This window comes from Hippopotamus amphibius, chromosome 8 (genome assembly GCF_030028045.1).
Source record: "Hippopotamus amphibius kiboko isolate mHipAmp2 chromosome 8, mHipAmp2.hap2, whole genome shotgun sequence".
NCBI classification, from domain to species: Eukaryota; Metazoa; Chordata; class Mammalia; order Artiodactyla; family Hippopotamidae; genus Hippopotamus; species Hippopotamus amphibius.
The window spans coordinates 7279227-7306895 of NC_080193.1; the positions used below are offsets into that span (position 1 = coordinate 7279227).

A 27669-nucleotide genomic window follows, 5' to 3' on the forward strand; every position below is an offset into this window, starting at 1 on the left:
TGGCCTCTGACGTCACGGGCGCGCCCGGCCCCACGTCATCGGCGCGCGCCTGCTCTGCGGGAACTTTAGCGGGCGGTAAGCGCGGGTGGCGCGCGACCCTGGGGCCTCTCTGCCGCGCGCGTAGGTATACGGCGGGAGTCGCTGAGACCTTCGGGTCCCGAGTCCCGAACCTTGATCCCCGACCCCCGGGCTGCCTGGCTACTCCGGCGGGTGGGCGGCGCCCGGCGGCGCGGGGACACCCAAGGGCGGGACCCCGGCCGGTGGCGCCTTTTGGCGGCCCCTGCGCGCTGTGACCGGGCCCAGACTGGCCCCCGCGCCTTTGCCCACCAGTCCCAGCCCCCTAGAGTTGAGGCCAGACACTTCCCACTGCCGCCGGCGGTTACCGATCGCTTCCTGGCCCATCCCAGTCATTCGCGCCTCTTTTCCTGCTCTGCTGATACACTGAGGCCACTTCCTACACCATCACCGCCACCCCCAGGCCTTTGCCGGCCACGTCTCGACTGCCCCGATCGTTACTGCCACTTCCCAGGGCCAGAGCCTTCTCTGTCCACATCCCAACACCTGCCCTATCCCCGGCCCTTTACCGGCTTCTTATGTACCTTTTAGAGATAAGCTAGTGGACCTTGGTAGCATAGGGCCCGGCCCTCTGGGAACAGGGATGGGGATCTCATAACTGCAGTCCTTGGGTCCCCGGGCTTAGATGCCACCTCCACAGGCATCCGAATATGCATCTATCCGAATATAAGTAGGACCCTAGGGAGTGTCGTCGTCGTGCCCCCCGCCCAACAACATACCGAGAGCTGAGAAAAGACAGAGGTTTTACAGGCCATTAAAGATTCGGTGGTGTTCTCTCTAGGGACTTCTCTCTACCAAAAGAGCTTTAAAAAACTCTTGTGTTCCCAGGAGGATGGCAGATGGTTAGCAAGCATTTGAAACCATGTCGCTGGGGACATTAAGCTTGGAGAAAGTGACAGTAGGGATACAGTTCAGAAGTGACCAAAGGGTTGACTTGTGGAAGGATTAGACCTTGTTTTGTTTTCCTGGAGAGTGTGTGGAGGTTGCTGGGAGGCCAGTTTCAGCTTGGTGGGAGGGTAAATTTAACACTGTGAACTGCCTGTCTCTGGAGGGAGTAAGCCAAGAGACAGTCAAGGTAGTTTTTGAAGGAGAGTAAGGATTAGAGTAAGTGATGCCAGCGGTCCCTTCTGAGTCTGAAATTTCATGATACTCTGAGTTCTCTTTCCTCTTGTGGAAGTTTGAAAGCCACTTGTTAAATTCTCTTTTTGTCTTTTGGAAATTTGCCCAGCTCTGCGATTCTGCATGTTCAGATTACTTTTGGGCCGTCAAGGTGACAGTTCCTTAATTTGAGTTCCATTATTACTACGGCAACCACCTCATTTGTATAGCTGTCCTTGACACCCAGAGCTTTTTCACACGGGTTATTTAATTTTATCTTCCATGTGACATATCTCTTCAAGTTAACTACAGGACTGACTTTGAGGTTTTGCTCCCCTCTCTTATGGATTGAAGCACACTTTTGAAACACACTTTTTCAGCTTTCTGGAAAGCTCTTTTGTAGCATGCCATTTGCTTAACCCTGCTGAGTCACATGCTCACTCATGGGATTCTGAAATAATCTATTCCTTGTGTTTATTTTAGGGCCAAGGGACTGATGTTTGAACGGGAAGCTTCAAAACTTTTTAAAGAAACTTTCAGAATGGCTTTGAACGAGACACGCTAGACATCGCCTGAGAGCACTGCCTTCAGCATGCGTCTCCCCTGTTGGGCTTCCCTGGTGAGGAGCTCTTTGAAGGGGCTGTTCTGCAGAGGACCAGAGACCTGATGCTCATGGAACCAGGCTGGTGGATTTGACTTTCTGGTAGAATTCTCTTGCTTTATTACATTCTTTCCCAGCGTTCTGAGAGGCTGGAGGTTTTGATGGGACCGGAGGGCCTCCAAGGAAGGGAAGCAGCACTTTCGTGCTGAATGAAAACTAGACAAGTGACTGCTGACGACTGAAAACACCTAAGCGTTCCACATCCAGATTCAGCGGATCGGGGACCCGGAGGAACTGTCACTGTTGGGGAGAAAGAAGCCAGACTGGAAAAGAAAACCCAAATAAAGAGAATGAGGGCCACCGGAGAGTAAATGGCCACCTCCGCCTCGACAGAGACCAAGTCAGCCTCCTGGTGAGTAGCAGGGCCTGCGGGGGTTTAGTTCCTGCCAGGCTGCTGGACGGATGTTTTGGGTGAACTGAGAATCCCCAGCCAGATTATCTTGATTTTATTAAGGGAAAAAAAAAAAAGTTTCCTCAGAGCAGCAAATCAAGGGTCATTTCTCTCCAAAGCTGATGTGTTGTGACCGCACGAGCCTCTTGCAGGGTTTGGACGAGTCCAGCATTGCTGGTAGATGGTAGAAGAGAAAGCCGTGGCTGGATCCTGCAGCCAGCCTTGATAATGTCACGGGCACTGGAGGCTTCACTTTGGAGAGACAAGAAGTCGTGGCGGTGCAGAATTGCGCCATGAGAAGAGGTGTGGCCAGACTGGCTCTTGAAGGGTATTACACAACATCTGCCTGAAACCCAGTTCCCTTCTCAACCCCAAATGGGTTAAGCCTGTCTTCATTTGGTTCAGCAAACGTTAATGGAGGAGAGGAAAGTGAGAGGTGTGGTTCCAACAGAATGAGCAGGGTTTATGACTGATAATCAGCGTGTGGTTCAAAACGACACCCAGGTTTTCTTTTGTGTGCCCATAAGAGTGGGGCGCTTTCACCCAGGGAACATAAGGAAAGGGTAGAATGGGGCCCAGCAGTGGGGTTTCATTCATTCATTCAGTTACTCATTTATTTATCTAGCTAGCTAGCTTCCAGTTTTAGTGACATGTAATTGACATACAGCCCTGTAACTTACAGAATCATGAAAAGATTACCACAGTAAGTTTCCTGAACATCTATCATCCCATACAGATACAAAGTAAAAGGAAAAACAATTTTTTTCCTTGTGATGAGAACTCAGGATTTACTCCTAACAACTTTCACATGTAACATACAGCAGTGTTAATTACACTTCTCATGGTGTACATTACATCCCTAGTACTTATTTGTCTTATAACTGAAAGATTGTACCTTTTGGCTACCTTCATCCAGTCCCCTTTTCCTTCACCCCCTGCCTCTGATAACCACAAACCTGATCTTGTCTGTGAGTTTATCTGTTTGAAGTATAATTGACCTATAACACTGTGCGCAACACAGTGATTTGATATTTCTATACAACACAAAATGCTCACCACCCAGCAGTGGGGTTTCTGAGCTGGGCTTGAAACATCTGTGAGGCTCTTTGATCTGCATGTGCCCTGCAGGCAGTTGCACATGGAGATCCAGAACTCGGGAAAGCACACTGTGCGAGAAATAGAGTTAGTGCTGGTCACCAGGAAGATAAAGTGGGAGCCAGGGAGAAGTGGCAGGGGGAGGGCGTAGATCAGGGAAGAAGAGTGCAGGTGACAGAGTAGTCACTGCTCTGGCCTGACGGGTGTGCTTTCAGAGATTGAGAGGTTAAAACCCAGGTCCAGCCTGGAGGATTTTGCTTTTCAGTCTTAAAGAGGTAACTATAGTTATACCACAGAGTAGCCCTGAGTCTTCAGGGAAGAGCAGAGGGTTATGGAAATTGAGAATAGAGCTTCCGCCACAGGGAGGAAATCAGAAGTTGCATGAGGGATCGTGTTAAAGGAGGGGTGAGATTTGTTTTGTTTTGTTTTAATTTCTTTGGCCAGGCCACGTGGCATGTGAGCCCTGCAGTGGAAGTGTGGAGTCTTAACCACTGGACCGCCAGGGAAGTCCTCAGGGGTGGAGTTTTGACAGGCAGAGAGGGGTGTGGTGCCTCTCTGAACGCTCAGATGCCCCCACTTTCCCATTATAGACTTGCTATCCTGCGTGCAAACTACATGTTTCCTGTTTCCTTTTTCTCACCACAGCCCCAGGGCTGGCAAACGCAGCGCACACTGCTGGCTCTCAGCAAATGTGTGTTAGATGAATTCCTGGTAGAAGGGGTACCTCCGGAGATCTCGTGCCCAGCAGTTGTGAGGGCGAATAACACATCCCTAACTTACTTCGTTATCAGAGCCTTCAAAGACACTTTCCCAAACCACACGGTTATAGAGCTAAGGTTGTGTCTCAAATAAGAGGCGTCACTGTGGACGCCCCATCTTTCCTGAGCTGCTCTTCTGTCTTTTGGGGCAGACGGTCTGACAGCTGGATAGAGGCATATTTTTAGTTCGACTCGGCTGCACTTATGAAATGATTTTATCTTTTTGTAGCTCTGGGGTTCCTTCTCCTCTGGGGGCACCAGAAGGCTTTTCAAATACTGAGTCATGAGTCCCTCTGGGCTGGGCAGTAGGAAGCTGTGTTTTACAAGGCCTGGCTCACAGGATGGAAGGAAGCACGGCTCCCTTCTGTTCTCTTGGCAGGTGGAATTATTTTTTCCTCTATGATGGTTCCAAGGTGAAGGGAGAAGGAGACCCGACCAGAGCTGGCATCTGTTACTTTTATCCGCCTCAGGTAAGCCACACAGCATTTTCTCGGTGGGCAGTCCACTGCCTCAAAGTGGTGACTTTTCAAAGGTCTAGGGAAGGTTTACACATGGACAGTTCTCCTTGCATAGTCCGGGCATTTGCCACTAATATGCTTTTGTTCTTAATTGTATTATTTGTTGTTGTTCTGGTGTTGAAATGCCCAAGCAGCCCAGTACTTTCGCCTTCTCTGGCTCTCTGTTACCATCACAATTCTCTCTTTGCCCTATCGGATTAAAAACTTTTCTCCAAACCTACACCAAAGTAAAGAGGAGGGAATCATAGGCCCTCATGTGCCCATCACCAGCTTCAACAAGGACCAACGCTTGACCCATGTGATATAACCTATCCTAATTCCTCCCACCCTTCTTTTTTCCCTGAGAGTATTTTGATGCAAATCCTAGACATGGTATCATCTCACCAGTATCAAGTAACACGGCTAACTGAAAAGGATGTATTTTGTTAACATCCCACTCAGCAACAGTCACAATAATTAGTAACAGTAATATTATCTGATACAGTCTATATTCATAGTTTGCCTTTTTTATCTTAGATGTTACTTAGGCCTTCCTTCCTTCCCTCTTTCTCTCCCCCCACCCACCCCCAAATCAGCATCCAAAGAAGGTCCACCTACCCCACTCGGTCATTTTGTGTTTCAAGCCTCTTTTATTGCATAGCCCTGCTCGCCCAGCCCCCAGCCTTCCTCTGCCTGGGCCACTGCATGACTGAGGAAACCAGGTCACGCGGGCCGAGAACGTCAGCACGGCCCCCACTCTGGATTGGGCGGATACTTCCTCACGACAGTATCATTTAATGCCTTCTACCCAGGGCATTTCCTTTACACTAGGAGTGAGATCTGGAGCCTTGATTCGGTTCCAGTTCCGCTCTTTTCGGCGCATGTTCTGGGTTTTCCCTTGCAGCGCATGACGTCCGCCCCGCCGTTTAGGTAGCGCGGAAGGGGTCAGGAGGGCTGTGCTGCGCTCACGTGCTGACGCCCTGACCTGGGGACGGGGATTAGTCCAGGCTCCGCCAGCCACTCCGCAGGGGACGTCAAGGGGGTTAAAGGCTCACGTTCCAACCCATGCACAGGCCTGTAATCCTAGGGACAAAAATGTCAGTGTGGGTGTTTTGTGACAGTTTGGTCAGGGTTCAGCAAATTTTGTCTAAAAAGGGCCAATGTGGGAATATTTTAGGCTTTGCAAGCCACGTAAGGTCTCTGTCTTTGTTGCTGTTATTTTGAAAACCTTTAAATGTGAAAGTCATCCTTAACTCACAGATTATATAAAAACAGGCAGCAGTGCTGATCTGGCCTCCAGGCTACAGTTTGCCAACCTCTGCTCTAAAGAATGACACAGGAGTTCAGGAACTTCAACCTCATGTCTGGAATTGGCTCCTTTCCCCTAGACCCTGCTTGACCAACAGGAGCTGCTCTGTGGACAGATTGCCGGGGTTGTCCACTGCGTTTCTGACATTTCCGGCTCTCCCCCCACTCTCGTCCGTCTGCGGAACCTTAAGTTCGCCATAAAGGTTGACGGCGATTACCTTTGGGTAAGTTTACCAGGCTGAACCAGTGCCTGCGGGGTTCCTCTACCCAGGGTCTCTTATCTTGGTGAGATGTATTGTGATGGTGGGGTTTACAAAGTAATGCTTGCCTCCTCCCTGCCCCTCGTGTGCTGCGTCCGTGTCCTCCACGATTCCTGTGTCAGAACGGAGCACTCTCTCCAAAACACTGCTAACACATCCTGCATCGCACACGGCTGCTTTCTCCTCTCTTCTGAAAGACTTAGGTCAGCCTCTGGAAATTCTCTTTGTTCTGTGAAGCAAATTGAGTTTCTCATCTCCATCTTTTCTTGTTTCTACTCTATACTTCCCTATACTCTCCACGCTTACTGGGGAAGGGAGCCTGAAACTCAAAGACACTGGTGCATATGTGTTAGGTTTCAAAGAACCATTAAGGAAAAAAAAAACCCCACTTACAGCGAGTGGTACCACAGACTCTAAAGTACTGTTGTCTCATGCCTCCTCTTATTTTACATTTATTCCTGAGGGGAAGGGAATAACACCTTTGTAGGTATTATTTCCAATATTTTATTATGAAAATTTTCTAACGTACTGAACACTTGCAAGAATTTTACAGTGAATACTCATACCTCGTAGATTCTACAGTGAATACTTCATTATAGTTGCTTAATCACACATCTATCTGTTCATCCCTTTATCCTCTATTTTAACACTTGTGGGATTCGTCCACATTGTTGCGTGTACCAGCGGTTCATTCCTGTTTATTGTTGAGCAGTATTCCCTAGTCTGAGTGCATCACAGTCTGCTTTTTCATTCTCCTTTTTCTGGACATATGAACTGTGTCCAGTTTGGGGTACTTAAGAATAAGGCTCTAGAGGGACTTCCCTGGTGGTCCGGCAGTTAAGACCGCACTCCCAATGACCAGTTCCTGGTCAGGGAACTAGATCCTGCATGCCACAACTAAAGAGCCTGCATGCTGTAACAAAGATCGCACACACTGCAACTAAGACCCGGCAAGGCCAAATAGAAAAAAAAGAGAGAGAGAGAATAAGGCTCTAGAGAAATACACATGAAAACTGCAATGAGGTATCACCTCACACCAGTCAGGACAGCCATCATCACAAAGTCTACCAATAATAACTGCTGGAGAGGATGTGGAGAAAAGGGAACCCTCCTACATTATTGGTGGGAATGTAAATTGGTGCAGCCACTATGGAAAACAGCATGGAGGTTCCTCAGAAAACCAAAAATAGAGCTGCAATATGACCCAGCAATCCCACTCCTGGGCATATATCTGGACAAAACTCTAATTTAAAAAGATACATACACCCCAGTGTTCATGGCAGCACTATTTCCGATAGCCAAGACATGGAAACAACCCAAATGTCCATCAACAGATGAATAAAGAAGATGTGGCACATACATACAATGGAATATTACTCAGCCATAAAAAAGAAGGAAATAATGCCATTTGCAACAACACAGATGGAACTGGAGATTTTCATAAGTGAAGTGAGTTAGAAAGAGAAAAACAAATATCATATGATATCACTTATATGTGGAATCTAAAGATGACACAAATGAACATCTATAAAACAGAAACAGACTCACAGACATAAAGAACAGACTTGTGGTTGCCAAGGGGGCGGGGGACAGAGGAAGGGAAGGATTGGGGGTTTGGGATTAGCAGATGCAAACTATTATACAGAGAATGGATAAACAACAAGGTCCTACTGTAGAGCACAGGGAACTATACTCAGTATCCTGTGAGAAACCATAATGGAAAAGAATCTGGAAAATAATGTATATATATGTATATATGTATAATGGAATCACCTTGCTCTACAGCAGAAATTAACACAACATTGTAAAGCAACTATACTTCAGTAAAGTAAAAAGAAAAAAAGAAGGCATTCCTATATGAGTCTTTTGGTGGACATATGTTTTCATTTCTCGTGGGTAAATATCTAGGCGTGGAATTGCTGGGTCATAGGGTAGGTGTGTGTTGACTTTACAAGAAACTGCCAGGCTTTTGCCCAAAGCAGCTGCACCATTCTACATTCCCACCAACAGTGTATGAGAATCCCAGACACTTCCATATCCTCACCAGCAGTACTGTCGTCAGTCTGTTAATTTTAGCCGTTTTGCTGGATGTGAAGTGGTATCTCATTGTGGTTTTAATTTGCATTTCCCCAATGACTAGTGATATCAAGGCGTTTTCATGTGCTTCATGGCCATTTGTATATCTTCCTTAGGGAAGAATCTGTCCAAAGCTCTTGTCCATTTTTTAAACTGGGTTTTCTTTTTTTCTCCTGAGTTGTAGGGTTCTTTATATATCCTGGATACCAGTTCTTTGTCTGATATACATTTTAAAGATATCTTCCCCCAGTTTGTGGTGTGCCTGCTAAGTTTCTTAATGTCTTTTGATGAGAAGTTTTCAGTTTTAATGAAGTCTAATTTATCAGTTTTATCTTTTACGGTGACTGCTTTCTGTGTTCTGTCTAAAACCACTGCCTACCCCATTGGAGAAGACATTCTCCAATTTTTTTTTTTTTTTTGGTAAGTTTCATAGTTTTAGCTTTTAAATTCAGGTCTGTAATCCCCCTCGGATATATCTTGGTGTATGGTGTGAAGCAGAGGTCAAGGGTCCTTTCCCCATATGGATGTCCAGTTAATGCAGCACCATTGTTGAAAAACTTTCCTTTTCCTATTGGATTCTGATGGCTCCTTTGTTGAAGACCAAATGACCATTAAAGTATGGCTCTACTTCCGGGCTTGCTATTCTTTTCCATTGATCTTTTTGAAGATTCTATAAAAGTACTATTCTGTCTTGATGTCTGTAGCTTTATAATAAGTCTTAAAATCAGATGGTGGAAATCCTCCAAACTTATTCTTCTCCAAGACAGCTTTGGATATTTTAGGTCCCTTGTATTTCTGTTATAGAATCAGTTTGTCAATTTCTAAAGAAAAGCTGGTGGGATTATTAGGATTTCATCAGCCTATGGATTAACTGGGGGAGACAAGCACTTACTGGGTGCCAGACTGTTGTCAGCACTTGGATTACACCAGTGAACAAAATGAAGATCCTGGCCTCAGTGGCGCTTACCGTCAGAGAGCATTTTTATTTGTTTGTTTGTTTTCTTTGAGGGTTGGTTTGTTGGTTTAAGTTTCTGATAATCCCCTTAGGAAAGATTCCTGCAGGTAGAATTACTGAGTCAAAGAATATGAGGTTTCTTCAGACTCTTTAAACATAGGCCCAGACTACTTCCTAACTGAGCAAGTGATTATCTTCTGTGGCTGGTGCGAAGATGCAGTCGGCCCCTGTTCTGGAAGCACTCCATCCAGCTGGAGAGACGGGCTGGCCATTCATGAGACAGTTTGGGTCCAGTGTTTGCAGTGAAACCCAAATGAAACATCCGGTGTCCAAATAACAGTGCTAACAACACAAGGCCTCAGGAAAGAGGCTGGCATTGGCTGGAGTGATGAGAACAGGCGTCCTGGGGGTGGGGGTGGAGGGAGAGCGGGGGGGAATCCTGGGCAAATGAACAAGGGGGGCGGGGGGCACATTGCAGCTTGGGCAGCGTGGGTAGGTACAGAAAGTATTTGTTTCCGGGGGAGACCAGCATGGCTGGTGGAGGGTGTTGGACTGCACTGCAGAAGGTGGATTTCAGTGGGCCAGCGGCGTCTAGCTTTAGCGAGCCCTGGATGCCAGGATTCCGGGCTTGGCCTCAGAGAAAAGGAAAATGCCTGTCCTCCTTTTCAGGTGCTGGGCTGTGCCATGGAACTCCCTGATGTCAGCTGCAAGCAGCTTCTGGATCAGCTCATCGGCTTCTTTAATTTTTACAATGGGCCTGTTTCTCTGGCCTACAAGGTATGGTGTCGAGGAGTCTTACGTGGAACCTCTGTAGCAAAACCAATATTGCCAGAACACAGCGCTCACCCGGGGCTCTGGTACACTTTACATAAACACAGCATGTCGGTGACAAGGTCACGGGCCCTTGGAGCCCCTGTCGGATGCCTTTCTTCCCCTCTGGCATGAGTCCTATTCACCCAAACGTTTATGCCCGTCCTCTCCTTCCTAGGGTGGTTGGGAAGAGCAGGGCCAGGCTGCCGCCCTCCCCCCACTCCCCGCCCCCAGGCGCCCTGGTCTGTTGGGGGCAGGTTATCAGGGGCGGTAGGTAGGGGCCTTGCGAGGGTGGGGAGTTCAGAACAGGCCCTCTCTTCTGGCCAGTTTCCTGTGTAGGAACAGTTTTGCTGGTGGTTGAGTCCTTGCCGAAGAGTGTGTCTCTCGGAATCTCCGGTATTGACCTCCAGCTGCTCTGTTTCAGAGCTGCTCTCGGGAAGAACTGAGCACCGAGTGGGGCGTCTTCATTGACCAGATCCTGAGAAACACCGGTGACCTGCATAAGATATTCAACTCCCTGTGGAACCTGGACCAAACAAAAGTAATGGGCTCAGCCCCCTGCTCGTTGCATGGATAGGAACAGGGCTTCTGGACACGTGTTTTTCTCCTTAAATGAGCTGTGTCTCAGTCCACGTAGTTGTTAAGACCTGTGCTCCGATTCCATGCAGGCCTCCCGAGCCGTGTGGGCTTGGACAAGTCAGGTCACCTCTCAGAGCCTCACTCTCCTTTCCCGTAAAATGGCTGCAGCGTAAGACCTGCCCCCCAGAACTGTTCGTATGTTGAAATGGGACAGTACGTAAATGACAGAAAGCAGATACTCAGCAAAGGGTGTTATTGTTTGGCTAATGACCAGAGGTGTTGAACTCAGTAATCTGAAGGCCCTCTTCTTGATAGTATCATTATGTGATTTAATTATTCTCAACATCCAAAAGGGCCCAGGGCTGATATTTTAAAACCAGGGCTGCAGAATCTGGGACTGGGGGGGCTGGGGGGTGTTTTGTCTCCGAGCTGTCGCCCTTCCCATCGACATGCGGTGACAGGAGGCCACCTGCGCGGCTGGTCTGGCTGCCTGCACTGCCTGTTGCTCAGTGGCCTTGATCTTGGTGAGTATCACACCCTCACCATCAGGCGGCCAAAGGGAGATGCGAAGCGCTGCTCCTTGAGAACTGCCTGCCTGCATCCTGAGCATCTCGGGAATGGGAGCCTTCCCCTCCGTGTGGGCTGGGTCTTGCTGCTGTCACTGACTGTGTCCCTTTAACAGGGATGTGGCACTGGGATGCTGCTAGAGATGGGGACGGGTTTTCTGCTCCTGTTTGGAGGGCTTCCTGGAGTCGGCCCAGAGCTTTCCACACTGGCCGGCTGGGCCTGGGTGCTTCTTGAGTCTGTGAAAGAATTAACTCAACTGCATGCTTGGCTCCTTAATGCTCAGTTCTAACTGCTGCCCAGTGGGAAAGAGGAAGAGGCTTTTGGTTATAGCTGGCCACTCTTGACCGGGGTAAGATCCTTTTCTGGTCTTTTTAGGGACTTTTTACAAGGACTGTGGGCTGAGGCATATACCCCTGCGTGAAAGGCCCTGATGTTTTCATTTTCTGTTACAGAACAGTTACGGGAACTGGTCAGACATCATGCCAGCTGTGTCACAGGGGGGCTTGGTTTTCAGGGGGAGGATAGAGGATGGGTGGGTGGGTTCACCAGGCACCATGACCTGAATTTGAGGGGTAGGTTCTCCTCTCTGTCAGGGTCTCCTTGGGCACATGCGTTGTCGCCTGTGAAGAGCCATATGCTGTGTTCACTTTACCTTCCAGCTTCCAGAGAGGCCTCCTTGTTCCAAGAATTTGGCATTTTGTGGTGACAGCCGTTCTGGGTGTCAGAGGCATGACACAGCTGTCACCGTGCAGCCCGCTCCCCCTCCAGGCTTGGGCTCTGAGCTGTCCATCTGCTCTCCGGAGCCCCGCTCCCGTTCCTCCCTTGCGGACGGTGAGCGTGTTGACTGCGCTGTGCTTCTTGCCCGGCACAGGTGGAGCCCCTGCTGCTGCTGAAGGCGGCCCTCATCCTGCAGAGCTGCCAGCGCTCGCCCCACGTCCTGGCCGGCTGCATCCTCTATGAGGGACTGTGAGTGATGCCGGCGCCTGCTGCCCTGCCCCTCCCCCTGCTGCAGCACCCACCCCCCGGCCACCTCCAGATCGGGGTCGGGGGCTCGGCGTGTGGCCGCTTCCAGGTGGTCTTGTTTGACAGCTAGTGGGTAGTTTAGATTTGACTTAGGGTCCCTGCCTGCCTTGGGCAGGGCTGGGGAATTGGAAGCTGTTGTGTCCACAAGAGTTAGGAATAAAAAAGGCAGCTTTGAAGAGATCCGTGAAATTCTCCAGTGGGGCTTTCCTTTGGAGTGGTCGGTCTCCAACCCCTGGGGCTGGCAGCCACCAGCACTGTCAGGAGGGGGCATGGAGGCCCTTCCTCTACTGCCCGGGGCCCTGGTGCGCTGGCCACAGCACCTGCTCGGGTTTCTGCAGCCTGCCAGCCGGGTCCATCTCCAGCTGGCCTGAGATAGCACGGCCGCTCTTCACACAGCTGGAGAGCCTCTTCATGAGCTTGAGAGTCCAAGAGCCCTCCGTGCCTCTTCCAGGCCTCGAGGAGGCGCCTCTTCCAGGCCTCGAGGAGGCTCGGCTCTCACAGCAGAGGCAGGAGCTCTCTGGCGACCGGAGAGACGTGCCCTGGAGGAGCTCTCCAGGCGCTCTGGGGCTCTGGCTGCACTTCCTCCCAGCCCAGTGACCTTGGGCAAGTTGCCTTATCTCCGCTCTCTCCTCTGTGAACTGGACATACTTGGTGGAGGAGGAAATGAGATGACCGGTGTAGGAGGCCGGGGCGCAGTCCCTGTCCCCGGGCCCTCAGCACGCGCCCCTCCCCGCCCTTCTGTTCAGGATGACGGCTCTGAATCAGCTGTGGTGCCGCCAGGCTTCACCAGCAACATGGTGTCAGAGAGATTTTTTTTCTTATTTTGCATTTCTTAGTTATTTTAAAATCATACATCTAATGCGTGAACACATTCTCATGGTAACAAAATGAACCGAGAGAGAAACCCGCAGCGCACAGAAGTTCCCCTGCCTCCCCGCCCCACCGCCCCCACTGCCAGCCGTGTGCTGAGCGTCCTTCCTCTTTGTTCTGTGTGTGTCCACACACCTGCGCACGTATGTGTGTATGATTTTGCTTATTTTTGCTGTCTTTGTAAATGGGGTCGTATGGTTCCTCGCCTAATGTGTATAGAAGCGATGTCTTTTTCATTCCCTATTGGTCCACCTCGCTGTTGTAAAAGCTGCACATTTTTTGGTGTCACAGTGGTGCTGGGATGAATTTACTTCTTTTTGATGGACATTTAAACTGTTTACCCATTTTAAAAAGTGATTTTATCATTTTCCCTGTCATGAATATTCTTAAGCACACACCTTGGTACAAATCGGGTCCAAGGGTTTGGACACGTTAAACTTTGAGGGAACAGCCAGAGTGCCCCCCACCCCCACCAAGGGGGCTTTCCCAGTTGAAACTCCCGCCAGCTGCGTCCCCGAGATCCTCGCCACCACGGGCTCTCGGGAATGTTTCTGATGCAGAGTCCTGAGTGTGTTTCTTCTCATGGTGTCCCTGTTCCCAGGATCGTTAGCACCCAGCTGCCACCCTCCGTCACGGCTAAGGTCCTGCTTCATCGAGCTGCACGTCGGGACCAGGTATCGCAGAGCCCCCCTGCCCGGCTGGGATGTTTCATCCCACGAGTCTGTCTTTGAATCAGGCGAGGCTGTTCCCCCGTGCTGGATGGGTGGGGGCGGCGGCTGCTTTGTCCTTCTCAGGACCCCAGGTCCATCTATGTGGTTTCCCTGCAGTGAGGTCACTGGCAAAGCTGAAAGGAAACGTTGTCTTCTGCGTGGTAGACTTGGATGGTTGGTTTTCCTCCCATCCAAGTGGAGCTACAAGAGTTTGACTTCTCTAAAGGATGGGCTTTATGTCAAAGAGATGTTGGCTTTTTCAGAACAAGACTTGTAAAAGATGACTTATGACAACAGGAACTTATAAAATACTTCTGTCTTATATTTACTTGTTTTTGTAATGAAGGAAAAGTGATATATGCTCATTGAGAATAAAACTGCCCACAATTGGGCTGCGTAGAGATAATCACTGCTGGCATCTGGCATATTTCCTTTGAGTTTTTTCTTTTGTTTTGCTAGTTGATTCTTAGCGTGTGAAAGTCTGGGTTTAAGCATGTCATCAGGCTAAGGTTTTACACTTATTAAGTCAGCAGACACTCACAACGTGCATGGGGCGCTCTCCGGCCTCCTTCGCAGGGCGGTGCAGGTGGCGTCAGGACCACCCTCCTGGTAACCTGTTTATAATGAGAGGACTGAGGGTGCCCTTCCTGTGCCTCACTGTTCAGCTCTAGGACTCAGTACCAAAGAAATCATCTGGCCGCTGAAAAAGGTTTATACTCAAAACTTTATCACGACAGGATTTATGAAAGTGAAAAATCAGGTATAACTTAAACGTCTAAGGTAGGAGCTGGCAGACTGGGCTGTGGGCCAGTTGCCTACAGAGTCTTCTTGGCCTGCTTTCGAGCCACACCTGCAGGTTGAGTAGCTGGACAGAGACTGTGTGGCCACAAAGCCGAAAATATTTACTAGCTCGCCCTTTACAGACAGGCGGCCGGTCACTGGTCTCAAGCAGGGAAGCTGCACGTCCTCCTGCACCAGCCACTGCAGACTTCGTAACGTGTTAGTCGCCTGTTGAAAATGGCCAGAGATGCTTTAATGACAGAAACTGTGTCACTCTTTCAAGCAGAAAAATAAAGTTCTATATAATCCGTGGCCTCAAAGTGTTAAAAAAAAAATGCATAGACTTAAAGGGAAAGGTGCCCAGTGTTAACAGGATTGGCTTGTGGGCGATTCAATCAATTATATGTGATTTTTTTTGAAAAGAATTTTTGTCTAGAATTAGTTTATGTAAAGAGAAAAAAGAAAGCCTTTCAGCATTTCATAGGCGTGAAAGTCATTTTGGCTAGAAGAGCAGTTTTTGGTTTTTGTTTTGTTTTGGTGAGTCCTTTTGGAATCTTTAGGTGGAGATGGCTGGAAAGCTCTTTTGAGGAGATTCCCAGGTTTCTCACCTTGACGGTAAATCAGAACGAGAGATCTGACCTCACACCTCGTTTAGCTTGAATCCTTCGCTTGTGAGGGTCACAGGCCCCTCACACTTTTGTCATAATCTGTGTGAGCTCTCGGCCAGGGCTGTGGCAGATGTGGCTTTATTCCAGGAGATGACTTCCCTGGAGGTCTGAGAGGGAGTGTGAACACTTGCTGTTATTCCCAGAGAAGAGAAACTGAGAAATCAGAACAGGAAGAAGCCTGGGTGGCGCAGCCGCCCCAGCCAGCGTGGGCCCAGCTCTCCGCTGACCCCAGCCACGGCGGAGAGCAGGCAGCTTGGGGGAGCCTCTGTTCCATCTGCTTTGCTGTTGGCCTGTGGCTGGGACCAGCATCCTGGGCCTGGCTACGTTTCCTGAGCAGATGGCGCTGTGCGGTACCGATGGTTGGGTCAGGGAGAGAATGCGGTACCCAGCGTCAACTTCTCTGTGTGTTTATTTTCAGAGAAAACCTACAGGAGGGGATGCCCCGCAGGAACATGGTAAGCAGTCAGGTGCCTTGTTACATCTTGGGAACGGTCTTCAAGCTGCCCGGCCCTATCCAAGTCACATGAAAGGCCGAGCAGTCCCACGTGGTTATTCCATCGGCTCGTGAGATTGGGAAAATAGAGCTTCAAGGACACAGTTACCCATCAGAATCCCAGCTGTAAAGCTGCTGCTTTTAGGCACACCTCTTAGATCCGCGTTTTCAGATCCTCCCTAACTCTCCGTTATGAGACTACTCAGATGCGTTCCAGAAGGTCACGATTAGGAGAGGGTGACGTCGGTGGCCACTGCCAGGGAGACCTTTTGCAGCAGTGGAGGCACCCCCAAGAGGGGGATTTGCTTTATTTTAAAGCATAAGTTGGGGCAGACCCCTCTGGTCAGCTGGAAGTGCTTTTTTCCAGTTTCTGCCTTTCTTGAAGTGCCACTAGATTTTCTTCCACAAAACATCACCCTGGGAGCAGAGTTGCTCACGTGGGCTTTTCCCTGCCGATGGCAGAAATTGTAGCTGCAGTTTTGTGGCTTCTGTTCTGGGCTGAAGAGCGTGGCCCTGAGCTGGCTGTGGGTTGGATGCATCACCCCAAGAACAGTCCCTGCCCCTCTGTCTTCTCTGGCCCAGGGGAGGGCCCTGGCCACGTCGCTTTGCAATTCTAGGAGAGGCGCTCCCTCCAGACGTTCAGATCATGCCTGTTTTCCTGACCGAAGAGGAAGCCGTCAGTCTCCGTGAGTTCCCCAGGGAGCCCACGACCAGGTAAGGGAGCTCACAGGGGCCCCTCTTAACCCGTGCGCCGGGCACTCCCTCCCACAGGTCTGTCCTGGTGCATCCCATCCTCCCATGACTCCTTCTCCACTCTCTGCCTTGGCAGGGGTGTCTGGAGCTTCAGCATAGAGATCAGGGCACATGGCAGAGCGAGATGAGTATAGATTTCAAATCCCAGATCTGCTGCTTGTCAGCTGTGTGACCTTGGGCAAGTCCATTCCCTGCCTGAGCCTCTACATCATGGGTTCATCGTGAAAATTGGGAATAGTGTATGTGCGGCACCCAGTACAGGGCCCGACTGATAGCCGACCTCCAGACATGGGTGCCTGATTCAGTGGGCTCTTCCGTCTGCAGTAGGTGATCCTGGTGTCACTGCGTGAAGCCCTGAGGGGCAGGTGTTGCCCTATGTTTACACCTGTGCTCTGACCATGACCGCTTAGGCTCTGTGGCCTCAGCGCCCGCTTTCCCGATGGCCGTGCTTCCCAGGAAAGCACTGCTTCTGCCCCCAGGCAGGGCCCTGCCTGTGCTCAGGTGCAGCCCTTCCTCACACCCTCCTATTCGCCAGCACGCCGGCGCCGTCAGCCAGACTTCAGGAGCCCCCAGCCCAGCACCCTCCAGAGGGTTTGAGCACATCTGCCCTGAAAGAAGATGCCCCTAGACACGTGGGCTCCATGGCTCGGATCTCGGAGACCACCCCTGAGCCCACATCTCCTGATGTCACTTGGCCAGACAGCAGCGGGGAGAACGGCCTCTGGTCTGGCTGTGATCTGGAGGGCACCGAGCCCGCCACACGACACCACACCGCCAGGGCCAAGAGGCCGGGGCCCGACTGCTCCCTGCCGAAGGAACCTGGTTTGTCCAGAAGGGGAGATGAACTGGACTTGTCTGAAGTCCACATCCCGGAAGCTCAGGACACGGGAGCGTCCTCACATTATGCTGCCTCCGATGGCGGGGGTCCTGGCTGCGGGGAACCTGTCAGTGACTCCGGTAACCCCAAAGCCAAGCCGCCCAAGGCCCGGCCTGAGGGCACAGCCATCGGAGGCCTCTTCCTTCCCTCCACCCCTGAGGTGTTCATGCAGAATGGAGGCCTAGAACAGCTTGGAGACCTTCCTGGTGACAGCAGCCAAGCCCCCATCCCCAGGGAAGACCACCTCCCCGGCAGGATGCGCGGGCCTTTGTCGCCGCCTGGCTTGGATTCGAGGCAGACGGGAACTGAGCTGCCTGTGGGAGCGCAAGGCGAGGAGCAGCACAGCGATGGGGTCTCCGAGGGCCGCTCAGTCCCCGGCCCGGAACGCAGCTCGGGCTCGGCAGACCCGCCAGGCGACGGCCCCTCCGCAGACAGAGCTGAGCCCGGGGCCACCCCGGCATCCTGCGCGGGGCTCCTGCGGATGAACCTCTACACCCACAGCGTCAAAGGCCTGGTGCTGTCGCTGCTGGCCGAGGAGCCGCTGCTGGGAGACGGCGCGGCCATCGAGGAGGTGGTGAGTGTGCAGACCTGCCGGCCCCGGGCGGTGCGCTCCTGCCTCCTAGGAGCCGGCACAGGGCGGGGGGGCTCCGCCATCAGCTGGGTGACCTCGTGCCAAACGTCCCTGTTTAAACAGTGGGTGTGAGTGGTGCCCACGGCCCTGTCTGTTTGTGGGGGTTGAGTGAGCGTCCGGTGCTGAGCACAGAGCCAAGTGCAAAGGCAGCCGCAGGCGCCCTTTCCATCTTCTTCCACCTCTTCAGCGCCTCCGGTTGGTCGTCCGCCCGTGGGGGTGCAGTGCAGTAAGGCAGGCGGTGACCACCCTCGGCCTCACTCCCAGGCCGGCGGCCCTAGGCTCTGTGTGGCCGGAGGCTGCGTGTATCACTGCCTGGGTGGGGTCCTCTGCAAGCCCTGGCTTTCCCTCCATCTGAAGCTCCTTCCAGAAGGCCCCGGACACCTGAAATGCTAACGGGTTCCAGAAGGCTCCTGTCAAACCCTTCCAGCCGCTTCCTCACTTTGCGTGGTAAACTGACCTTCTCTGGGGCCTGGGCCCATGCTGGATCCAGTTGCCATAGTAACAGCCTCGCTGTAGTTGGCAGGGAAGCAGCAGTGGTAAGAACAGCAGGTTGAAATTGCTGCAGGGCGAATAGTGTCCTGGGGCTGCCTTGTTTCTGTTCTTAAATCTATGTTATTCTAAGCCCGTCTTATTAGCATGCAGGGCCCGTGACCCTCCATAAGCGAGTGGGTCCCTTGGAGCGCAGCGATGGAGGGAAGGCGGGTCCTGCGCACAGTCTGGAGGCAGAGCCTGTGCCCCTCGTCACCTGCCTGGCTCCTCTGCCCTTTCCACAGGCCCCCCAGCACCCTCTCCGAGTGGGGGCTTCCAGCCGCCTCCTTCCCCATAGCCCTGAGCAACGTCTCCATCTCCTCCTCATCATAGCAGCTCAGGGACCCAGGGCTGTGGTTCTGCACATCCCTCTTCCAGCCAGTGCCTTGGTCTCAGAGTCTGTCCTGCTTAGCGCTGAGCTTAGATGCGGCATTTTGCAGGCCCAGTGTTTGCGTGCAGTAAAGTGGATACCATCTCTCTCTTTTTACCTTCCCCGCAAAAAGAAAAAGAAAAAATAGCACAGGCTGCTCTGGGAGAAGGAGGCAAATTAAGATGTATTCTGGATTCACTGTAAATACTTTACATCTGCTACTTTAGCCGAGCCTTGGAACAGCTCTGGGGACATGGTAACTCCCATTTTACCCTTAAGAAAACCGTCTCTTTGAGATCAAGACCTAAGGTGCATGGTGGGTCCACAATTCCTGCCTGTTTCTTGTCCTCCACCCCCACCCCTGCCCTCCCCCCGGATCTGACCTTGGCATGGTAGGTGGGAAGGTGAACGAGTAAAGGCCCTGCCTTCTGTGGCCCTCAATACGCAGACATGGTACTCAGTCTGTCACAGCCCATCCTTGTTGTCAGGACAACGACCTCCCTGGCTTTCATGGAACGTAGGGTTTGGTGTTGGGTAGGAAAGAGAATGCAGTTTTATAGAAAAAGAAAACTAGTTTCTTCTAAAAAGAGCAGGGCATAATGAACTTTGATCAGCTTGCTGGTTTGATAGTGGAGTCAGTTGATCAGATGCGTCTGTTTTATAATCGGCAGAGAGCTTTCATTGCCTTTTTGTCCCGGATCTGCACACAAAACAGTTGACCAGGTTTCCCTCCAGACCCTCTGCTGCTGTCCAGAAGCCAACCCCCTGCAGCATGGTAAACGACAGCTCAGAAGTGACCGGGAGCACAGCCCCCCTTAGGAAGGACAAGTCGCCAGGGCTCCCTGTGTCCTTTCCCATCTTGGCTTTCAGTGGATCAGCTGCCACCTTTTCTGTTTGCTGCGGGTGGGGGCGGGAGCTGGGTGAAGGACGGAGCAGCCCGGAGAGCTCGGCACTGGCTGGGGGGGAGCAGAGCCGGCTCGCGCCAGGGGGCAGCAGAGAGCCACTAGCGTTTCCTGCCCAGAACCCAGGACCATCACCTCACTGACCTCCAGCCGCAGTGATCGGATCCGTTACTCATCACTACAGTAGGACAGAGCTGTGTGTGTAGAGTAGATGAAGCCTGAGGTTGATGTGTTCGCATCAAAGACGAAAAAGCACCCCTCTCCCGTGAAACTGGTGCTTCTGGGTAAATGTGTGTTCCTGCTTCATTTCTTCTGCGTGTCTGGGGACACAGTGACATTGAGCCACTGGCTTTGCTGTGGGCTAGAAGGCGGAGGATCCAGGAACAGCCCCAGCTCCGTGTCTCCTAGGGCTGTTGTGAGGATCACGCGTGTGGTAGCGTGTCTCAGGGGCTGGCAAACTTTAATGTGAAGGAACACAGCAGATGTTTTCTGCTTTGTACAACTCTTCAACGCTGCTGTTGTAGTACAAAAACAACCGAAAAACAATATGTAAATAAGCAGCATGGCTGTGTTCTAGTACATGGTTTATGGACACAAAAATGGGATTTGGTCCACAGGCCATGGTTTCCTGACCCCTTGTATATATGAAAGCACTTGGTTACCAGTAGAAAATTATCCATGTGTCATCTGGTGTAGCGTCTTGTGATTAACTGCGTTGATGGTTAAGTGATTTTATCCTGAGTACACGTTAGGCAGAAGATTCCGGAAGTGGCGCTCAGTGCCTACAGAGAAAGCTCAGGGTTTAGCATGGCCCATTCTGTCCCCATTGTCCCACCCCTGGGCACCCACTGGGGATGGATGGATGATTGCTGCAGGTTCCTGAGGTCCAGAAACTTCGGCGAGGCTGTGGTTTGACTTCATGGTGAAGCTTGTACACACACACACGTGCACACGCAGCCTCATCCGCCTCTGTTTACCCTGCTGGCGAGGCTGCTCCAGGGATCCGGACAGGGGACGGTGTGCTTGTCTCCCTGTCCTGTTCCTATGCACCCTGGACTCAGCCCACACAGCTCGTGGCTGACGGTGTGGTGTCGGTCACGTGTGCTATCCAGTTACCCAGTGGCTGCTGACCAGGCACCAGGGAGCCAGGCTTGCTGCTGGGCCCTGGGGACACAGAGATGAGCGCACCACATAAACCCTGGCACCAAACCTAAAGCCTTTAAGTATCCTTTCCATGACATCAGATAGAAACGCTAATTTAAGTCCAGGACACTCTGCAAGATAACACATTAGCTTCAGTGATATTCACCTCAGAACATTCTCTTTGTGTCTGTGTACCTTTCACATGCACTTGTGTTTTCACACAGCTGTTGTGGAATAGTCCAGGGATGAGTGCTCATGGCAGAGATACCACTTCTTCAATAATGAAAATGTTCATAATCTTGACTTCAGGAAACTGCCTCCCCTCTGGGTAGCACTGTAGAGAGTACAGTATGTATATGTTACCTGACTTCAGCCACTCGGCAGCCCCGCAGTATTCCTGTTGCGCAGATGAAAAAGAAACGAGGTGCAGAAAACCCAGTAACGTGCCCCCGGTCATCAGGCCTGGAAGAGACCGAGCCAGGAGGTCCTCCATCGGGGCGCCAGCTCCTTGTGCCTTTCGCAGCCCCGGGGCAGCCCCAGGAGCCCCGTTTCACACCGAGTCCATCGGGACATGAGGGGTGTACTTGGTGGGGCCCAAAATGGAGTTCAGCTGTTCAAGAGTGACATTGTGGGGAAATAGTTCAAGGGTGAGGAACGAAGCTCACGCCGTATCATTAGGTCGCAGAGCTAGTCTCGGTCATCACTTATGGCTTGACTCCATCTTTTAAACCAACAACAAATCACCCAAAATGGGACCGTCCAGTGTTCCCAACTGTACCTGCAGGTGACATCCCCTGGGAGGTGTTTTAAAACACCCGTGTTTGGGCCTCACCTCCCGGACGGCCTTCCTCAGCTGGGTTCCTCCTCTAAGTCAGAGAGCACAGAAAACCATTTCACCCCCGCTTCTCAGTCCTTCGAGAACAGTGGCTGGTACCATTCTAGGGACAAGGGAGGGAGGTGGCCTCGCTGCAGACGGTCCCGAAGCAGGGGGTGGGCTTGTGTACGGACGACAGCCGTGGTTAGGAGATGCACCGGGGCACCGCCAGGGGTTCTGCCTGGATGGTGAGATGTCGGGCCATTTCTTGTTTTTTTTTTATTCTTTTATTTTTCTGCTGCCCTCTATTTTCTGGTTTTTCTACAAGTTTGAAATGCATTAAGACATAAGGGCAGAAGTCAGGACTTCTCTAAAAACAGGTCAAAGCACCCGTCAGAGTCCTTTTTGCTACGTCAGGCAGCCACGCAGATACCCCCTGGGTGGCTGGCTAAGGGTGGCCTGTCCCCTCCCGGTCCTGCAGTACCACGGCAGCCTGGCGTCACTCAACGGGCTGGAGGTGCACCTGAACGAGACGCTGCCCCGGGAGCAGGCGGCCCCTGTGGCCAGAGCCTACGGTTTCGCGCACTACGACCGCGTCCAGAACGTGCTGGCAGGTAAGGGGCCCCCCGGGAGGTGCTGGGGGTCGGAACCCAGGGCCCAGCTCCCAGGGGGCTTCAATTCTCTTGGCAAATACCCCTTTGTCTGTCTCTTGTGGACTGTTTCTCCAACATTTTGAGAGAAGCACAGGCCTGTTCACACATCTGTGATGAGGTCGCCTCCTGATATAGACACTCGTGTGCAGAGACCGTGTCGCCCACCGTCGGGGGCAGCGTGTGCTCCGTGGTGGGCGCAGCTGGCGGGCCCAGCGCCCCGGCCTCTGTCCCGTGGCCCCTGGGCCCGTGCACTCCTGGCCGGGGGCCTCGCTCCATCCCAGTTTATGGTCGTGGGGTTGGGGGATGTTGTGGGGGAGGGGTCCCGCCACTCACGACTTGTGTCCTCTTCCGGAAGCCAACCTGCCACAGGTGGCCACGGCCCAGGACCGCCGCTTCCTCCAGGCCGTCAGCCTGATGCATTCCGACTTCGCCCAGCTGCCCGCACTCTATGAGGTGACCGTCAGGTGAGCAGGGCGTCCCCGGGTCACTCGCAGCCCTGCACCGGAGCCACCTTGGTCCCGGGCAGAGTCTCATTCGTAACAGAAGGAGGGACAGGACAGTCTGGGGAGCAGCCAGGGCCTTGCCTGCTCCGCGCCGCGGGTGCTGTCATCTGCCCTGGTGCTTCCCGTGTCCTGTATTTGCCGGGTCCCGTCCTGGGGTGCGGACTGCTTCAGACCCTGCAGGGTGCAGCAGGGAGGGGACCTGAGGCCTTCACTGTCTCGGCGCGTCCATCCGTCACCCGGGAGGGAGGAAGGGCCTCAGAAGTGCTGTCGTCTGTCTTCTGACTTAACGAGTCCCGCGTGCTCGTGACCAAAACATCCAGACGTGCCTCAAGTAAAATGTCGGGCATATGCCCGAAGATACCCACGGTTAATGGTTTGGTGAATGTTACTCCAGGTTGTGTTGGGTTTGGTTTTTATTATTTTTTGCATCTAAAAGATAGATGATTAGAATTTTTTATTATTTTGATGGTCTTCTAGAAAACGAGTGTACTAATGCGCTGCTTTACAAGTTGCTCTCTCACTTGGCTGCATGTCCCCACACCGGCATGCCAGCGCACCTGGACCTATGACCCATTCCTGCATCTGCAGCCTTTAACCAGCCAAATTTCTACCTTCTCTCTCTACATGCTTCCCTTATGAAACCGGTAACAGAAAAGAAGGCAAGTTAGATGGTTAGAATGGGGGGTGCCTGCTCTGCGTATATGATTCAGTTAAGTGCTTGGAATGATTTGATCGAGTGCATTCTTTTTAACCTCATTTAATGGACAAGGAAACTGGAGCACAAACAGGAGGAACGACTCGCCCCAGGGTCGCGTTCTTACTCAGACACCTGAGCCCAGGTGTCTCATCTCCAGGCATGTGCCCCTCCACACACGTTTCCAGTTCCAGGCAGGGGACAGTCTGTCCAAGAGGGAGGGGTGTGGGCTCTGGGCTTGGCGACTGTGCTGACCAGGTTCTAATGCCTGTCACCTGCCACACAGGAGTGCGGGCGTTTCTGCTGCCCAGCGCCACCTCCAGCCAATGTTTCTGCATCTCTTTCCGTGATAAATGCGTCTCCTCTGGCTTTAAGTCAGAGCTGCCCCACACCGGCAACCCAGACCCATCACCCACGCAGTGGCCCTGCACTATGTCACCCTCCTTGGAGCCGAGAGGGTCTTAGCGTTGGGATACGTAGCTCATTTGAATAACAGTAATAGGAACAACAGCCTCCATCTCTTAACCACTCCCCGCGGGCTAAGCAACTTGTATATGTTCCTACTCATTGACTCTCTTCATAAAACCTCAGTGAGGAAATTGAGTGTTGTCATGTCCATTTTGCCGATGAGAAAGCTGAGATTCAGCAAGGTTGAGCAACTCAGCCAAGGGCACACAGCCAGGAAATCGCTGGCGTGGGGTGAGCACCCAGGTGTGTGACTCCAGATCCACGCCTGTAACCCCAGGCCGCAGCGCCCCTCTCCCAGGCCGGAGTGACTGGGCCACGACTCGTCTTGCTGGGCCAAAGGCCAGCAGTCCTCGGGGCCTCTGGGGTCTGAGATCTGCACGGGCAGCGTCGGACTCTGGTCTCCTTTCCTCCTGCGACAGGAACGCCTCCACGGCTGTGTACGCCTGCTGCAACCCCGTCCAGGAAACCTACTTCCAGCAGCTGGCGGTGGCGGCACGGAGCTCCGGCTTCCCAAGTCCACAGGACGGCGCCTTCAGCCTCCCGGGCAAAGCCAAGCAGAAGCTGCTGAAGCACGGGGTGAACTTACTTTGAACTGTGGCAAGTTCATGACCCCAGCAGATGACTGTCACATCGAACCCCAGCAAAGGAAGCTCTACCTTGTTAAATGGAAAAGTCCCTCTATTTTATTTTTCTTGGAATGTTCCTTTTTTTTAGGAGTGTAATGATATTTGAGTGTTTGCTACTCCTTCTGCAGTCTGGGGTTGGAGGGGGTGGTTCTTTCAGTCAGCGGACCTGGGCACATGGTAAAGAACTTGATGGTGTGGGCAGCGCTGGGGCCAGGCTGGGCACCTTGACTCCTCACACCCAAGGGGCACAGGGCCAGCGAGTCCCCGTCACGCTGAGCCGGGGGCACCCGACACGTCTTGCTGCTGTTCCGCCCCAGCCTTAACCAGGACCACAAAAATTCAGGCTGGCGTTTTTTCTAGACCCTCGTGGTCCCTCGTCTAGAGTATCTGTCCAGCCCTGCCTGCCGGGGGCCGGTCTGAGGTGTGGCTGCACAGCCGGGAGGCGGATTTGTCAGCAAGCCCAGAGCTCCCGCTTCTCAGGTTGCCTTCAGAGCCGTCCTCCTGGGAGGCCGGGACGCGCAGTGCAGGGAGGCCGGGACGCCCAGTGCAGGGAGGCAGGGATGCTGGCACCACTTTGTTTGAATTTTCTGGAACTATACGCAGAACGAGGAGCCTGTGCTTCAGATTACCATGCAGTGGGGCCAGATCTTGAGAACACGGAGGGGAGTCTGGGGTGCCGGCACCGAGAGCTGGGTGACGACAGGCCAGACTGGGCCCCTTGGTTGGAAGTGGGCTGTGCTGCTGGTTCCTCCTCAGTGAGTGTCCCAAACAGGAGTTTCTAAAAGGTTTTGGTGCAGAAGCAGAACTGTGCTTTTCAGTGGCAGCCGCGTGAAAGGGAACAGCATTTGTGTCTCTCTGGGCGGGAGCAGTACTTAGAAAAAATCACTTCTGTTACATTGTAGTCCAGCCTTTTATAATAATACGATGCAGGTCACAAGATGAAAAGCTGTCGCAAAATCCTAACCAGGTGTTTACTGGAGTTACTGAGATTCCATCTGAAAACTGTGACGTTAATAACTTCATGTCAGTGAGTGGGCAGCTCATGTTTATGACATGGTGTCTTTTTCTTGAAACAAGTTTCTGAGGGCTAAAAATAAAATAGCCAAAAACACTACTGAGTTCTGAGAAACAGTAACATCTCTAGGGACAAAGTAGGGATGAAGATGTGCATGTATATATGTACATACGTGTGTATTTTGCGTGGTCACGTCCCTCTTTGCCCTGCCTGATCCAGCGTGGCCAGGAGAGGCAGGGCGCGTGTCAGCGCAGTGTGTGTGCGAGGGTGGCGGGCTGTCCCAGGGAGCACCAGCTCAGCAGGGCTGGACGGCACATCAGGCCTGTGTCATCCTTCCTCTCACCTCTCTGCGGTCCCTCCTGTCACTGGCTGGCCTAAGTGGGTGAGCTTCTCAGACGCAGGAGGACCCCACCTTAAGCCAGGAGCAGCGTACACTGTCCTGCTTCTCTGCCAGATCCTCCAAGGAAAAATCCCTTACAAGTCCCGGGGCCAAGCTCTCTAGGAACCTTCCCATGACTGACTGATACACAACATGTTCCCTTTCTGTCCTGGGGAATTTTCAAGCAGCCAGACTTTTTTTCCTCTTGCCACTGAAGCTCCAGAATTGTGAGGTCTCCAAGGCCTGCGTTTGGTGAAATTCCAGCCTGTTATACGCTGACACAGGGACAGAACTTGGAGCGCACCCCCCTCCCCCAGTACCTCAGCTAACTGTGTGGACCCGAGGACTGTTCCAAACGAGATCTGCCTCACCAGGAAGTCCGCTGCCCGTCCCCGGGCCCTGTCCTGGAGGTCAGGCCACTGGCAGATCTTAACCTCCTTTGTTTTGCTTCCAGAAACCTCTCTTCCCATCTCATTCCCCAGGGCTGCTGTCGAGCCTAAAACGCCTGTGATACAAAATGCTTGTTTCTGAGAATCAGTGCTGGAGGCAGCCAGTGCTTCCCTGTGCGTTGAGTCGCGACAGTCACAGGGAGAGCAGGAGGTCTGCACAGCAGAACGCGAGACCCGCGAGCGACCGTCATTTTAAAATACGTCCACGATTTCGTGGCTACAAATTAGGGACCCGACTCTCCCCCGCGTGTGGGCCGTACTTAGTGCTTCGTTTTTAATGACTAGAGTGTGGCAGAAATGACAGTGTGACCTCTGAGAGTAGGCTGTGAAACACCACAGCTGCCCCCTCTATGTCGGTCCACCTCCTTTGGGGAGAAGCGGACCCGCGGGCAGCCGGGTGGAGAAGCCCTCGCGGGGAGGGTCTCCTGCCTGTGGCCACAACGTGAGCCTTCCCGGAAGCAGGTCCCCCAGCCCCGGCCCCCTTCAGGGACGGCAGCCCTGTTGACGTCTGGCTGAACCTCGTGAGAAACGGCCAGAGCCATGGAGCCGAGCCACTTCTCAGTTCCTAGCCCTCGGGAAGCGTGGGAGATAACAAATGTGTGTTGTTTGAAGCCGCTCTTGGGGTGATTTGTCACAGCAACACAGGGAGGACACTCACAAGCCCACATCTCATCTGCCCACCAGGTTCCCTGAGGCTTTGGCCCGGGGACCCTTCAGCCCAATGCTGGACACGGCCGTGGTCCCGGGTCCCAGCTGCCACCATCCCCACCGGGGAGCCTGCGCCGCACAGCTAAGGAAGAAGCGGAGCACGCCCTCCCCTTTCTTCCTGCAAGTGCCAGAGTCTGACCCTTCCTGCTGGAGCGAGCCCTGCACCCCAACACCAGCGCTCCCCAGGGACAGCAGCATCTGTGGGACCGCCTGTCCTGCCCCAGTTTACGGTAGACCCCAGACTGCCCCCGACGCCCAGGACAACAGCCTCCCTCCAGTGAGTGGGGAACACAAGAGGAGGGAGAGGAAGTGAGAGGCTCTGTTTGGGGTCAGTCCCTGTGGCCTCAGGGAATAAGTTCCCCTGGCGTGATTAACAGTGGCAATCAGACTCCTGCTGGGAAAGGACCCCTGGTCCCTGGAGGGATGTTGAACCTAATCAAACTACCTCCTGCTGGAGGGAAGCAAGGCCCGTGGCTCTTGTC

General features: G+C 52.6%; 1 protein-coding gene across 3 annotated transcripts; it reads left to right on the forward strand.

The window, feature by feature from the left end:
• Positions 1-13: 13 nt before the first annotated feature.
• HPS4 (HPS4 biogenesis of lysosomal organelles complex 3 subunit 2) lies at positions 14-25747 on the forward strand. Of its 3 annotated transcripts, none has more exons than XM_057745476.1 (14): positions 14-75; positions 1657-2186; positions 4458-4548; positions 5964-6107; positions 9844-9951; positions 10409-10525; positions 12002-12096; positions 13625-13697; positions 15600-15636; positions 16292-16388; positions 16963-17878; positions 22174-22306; positions 22701-22809; positions 24430-25747. In XM_057745476.1, the coding sequence occupies exons 2-14, from the start codon at positions 2146-2148 to the stop codon at positions 24599-24601; spliced, it is 2133 nt and encodes a 710-aa protein (XP_057601459.1). In that variant the 5' UTR covers positions 14-75; positions 1657-2145; the 3' UTR covers positions 24602-25747. The 3 variants fall into 3 exon arrangements, with proteins under 3 accessions (XP_057601459.1, XP_057601458.1, XP_057601460.1); XM_057745475.1 differs by having other exon boundaries at positions 35-120; XM_057745477.1 differs by having other exon boundaries at positions 59-124.
• The last annotated feature ends 1922 nt before the right edge of the window (positions 25748-27669 follow it).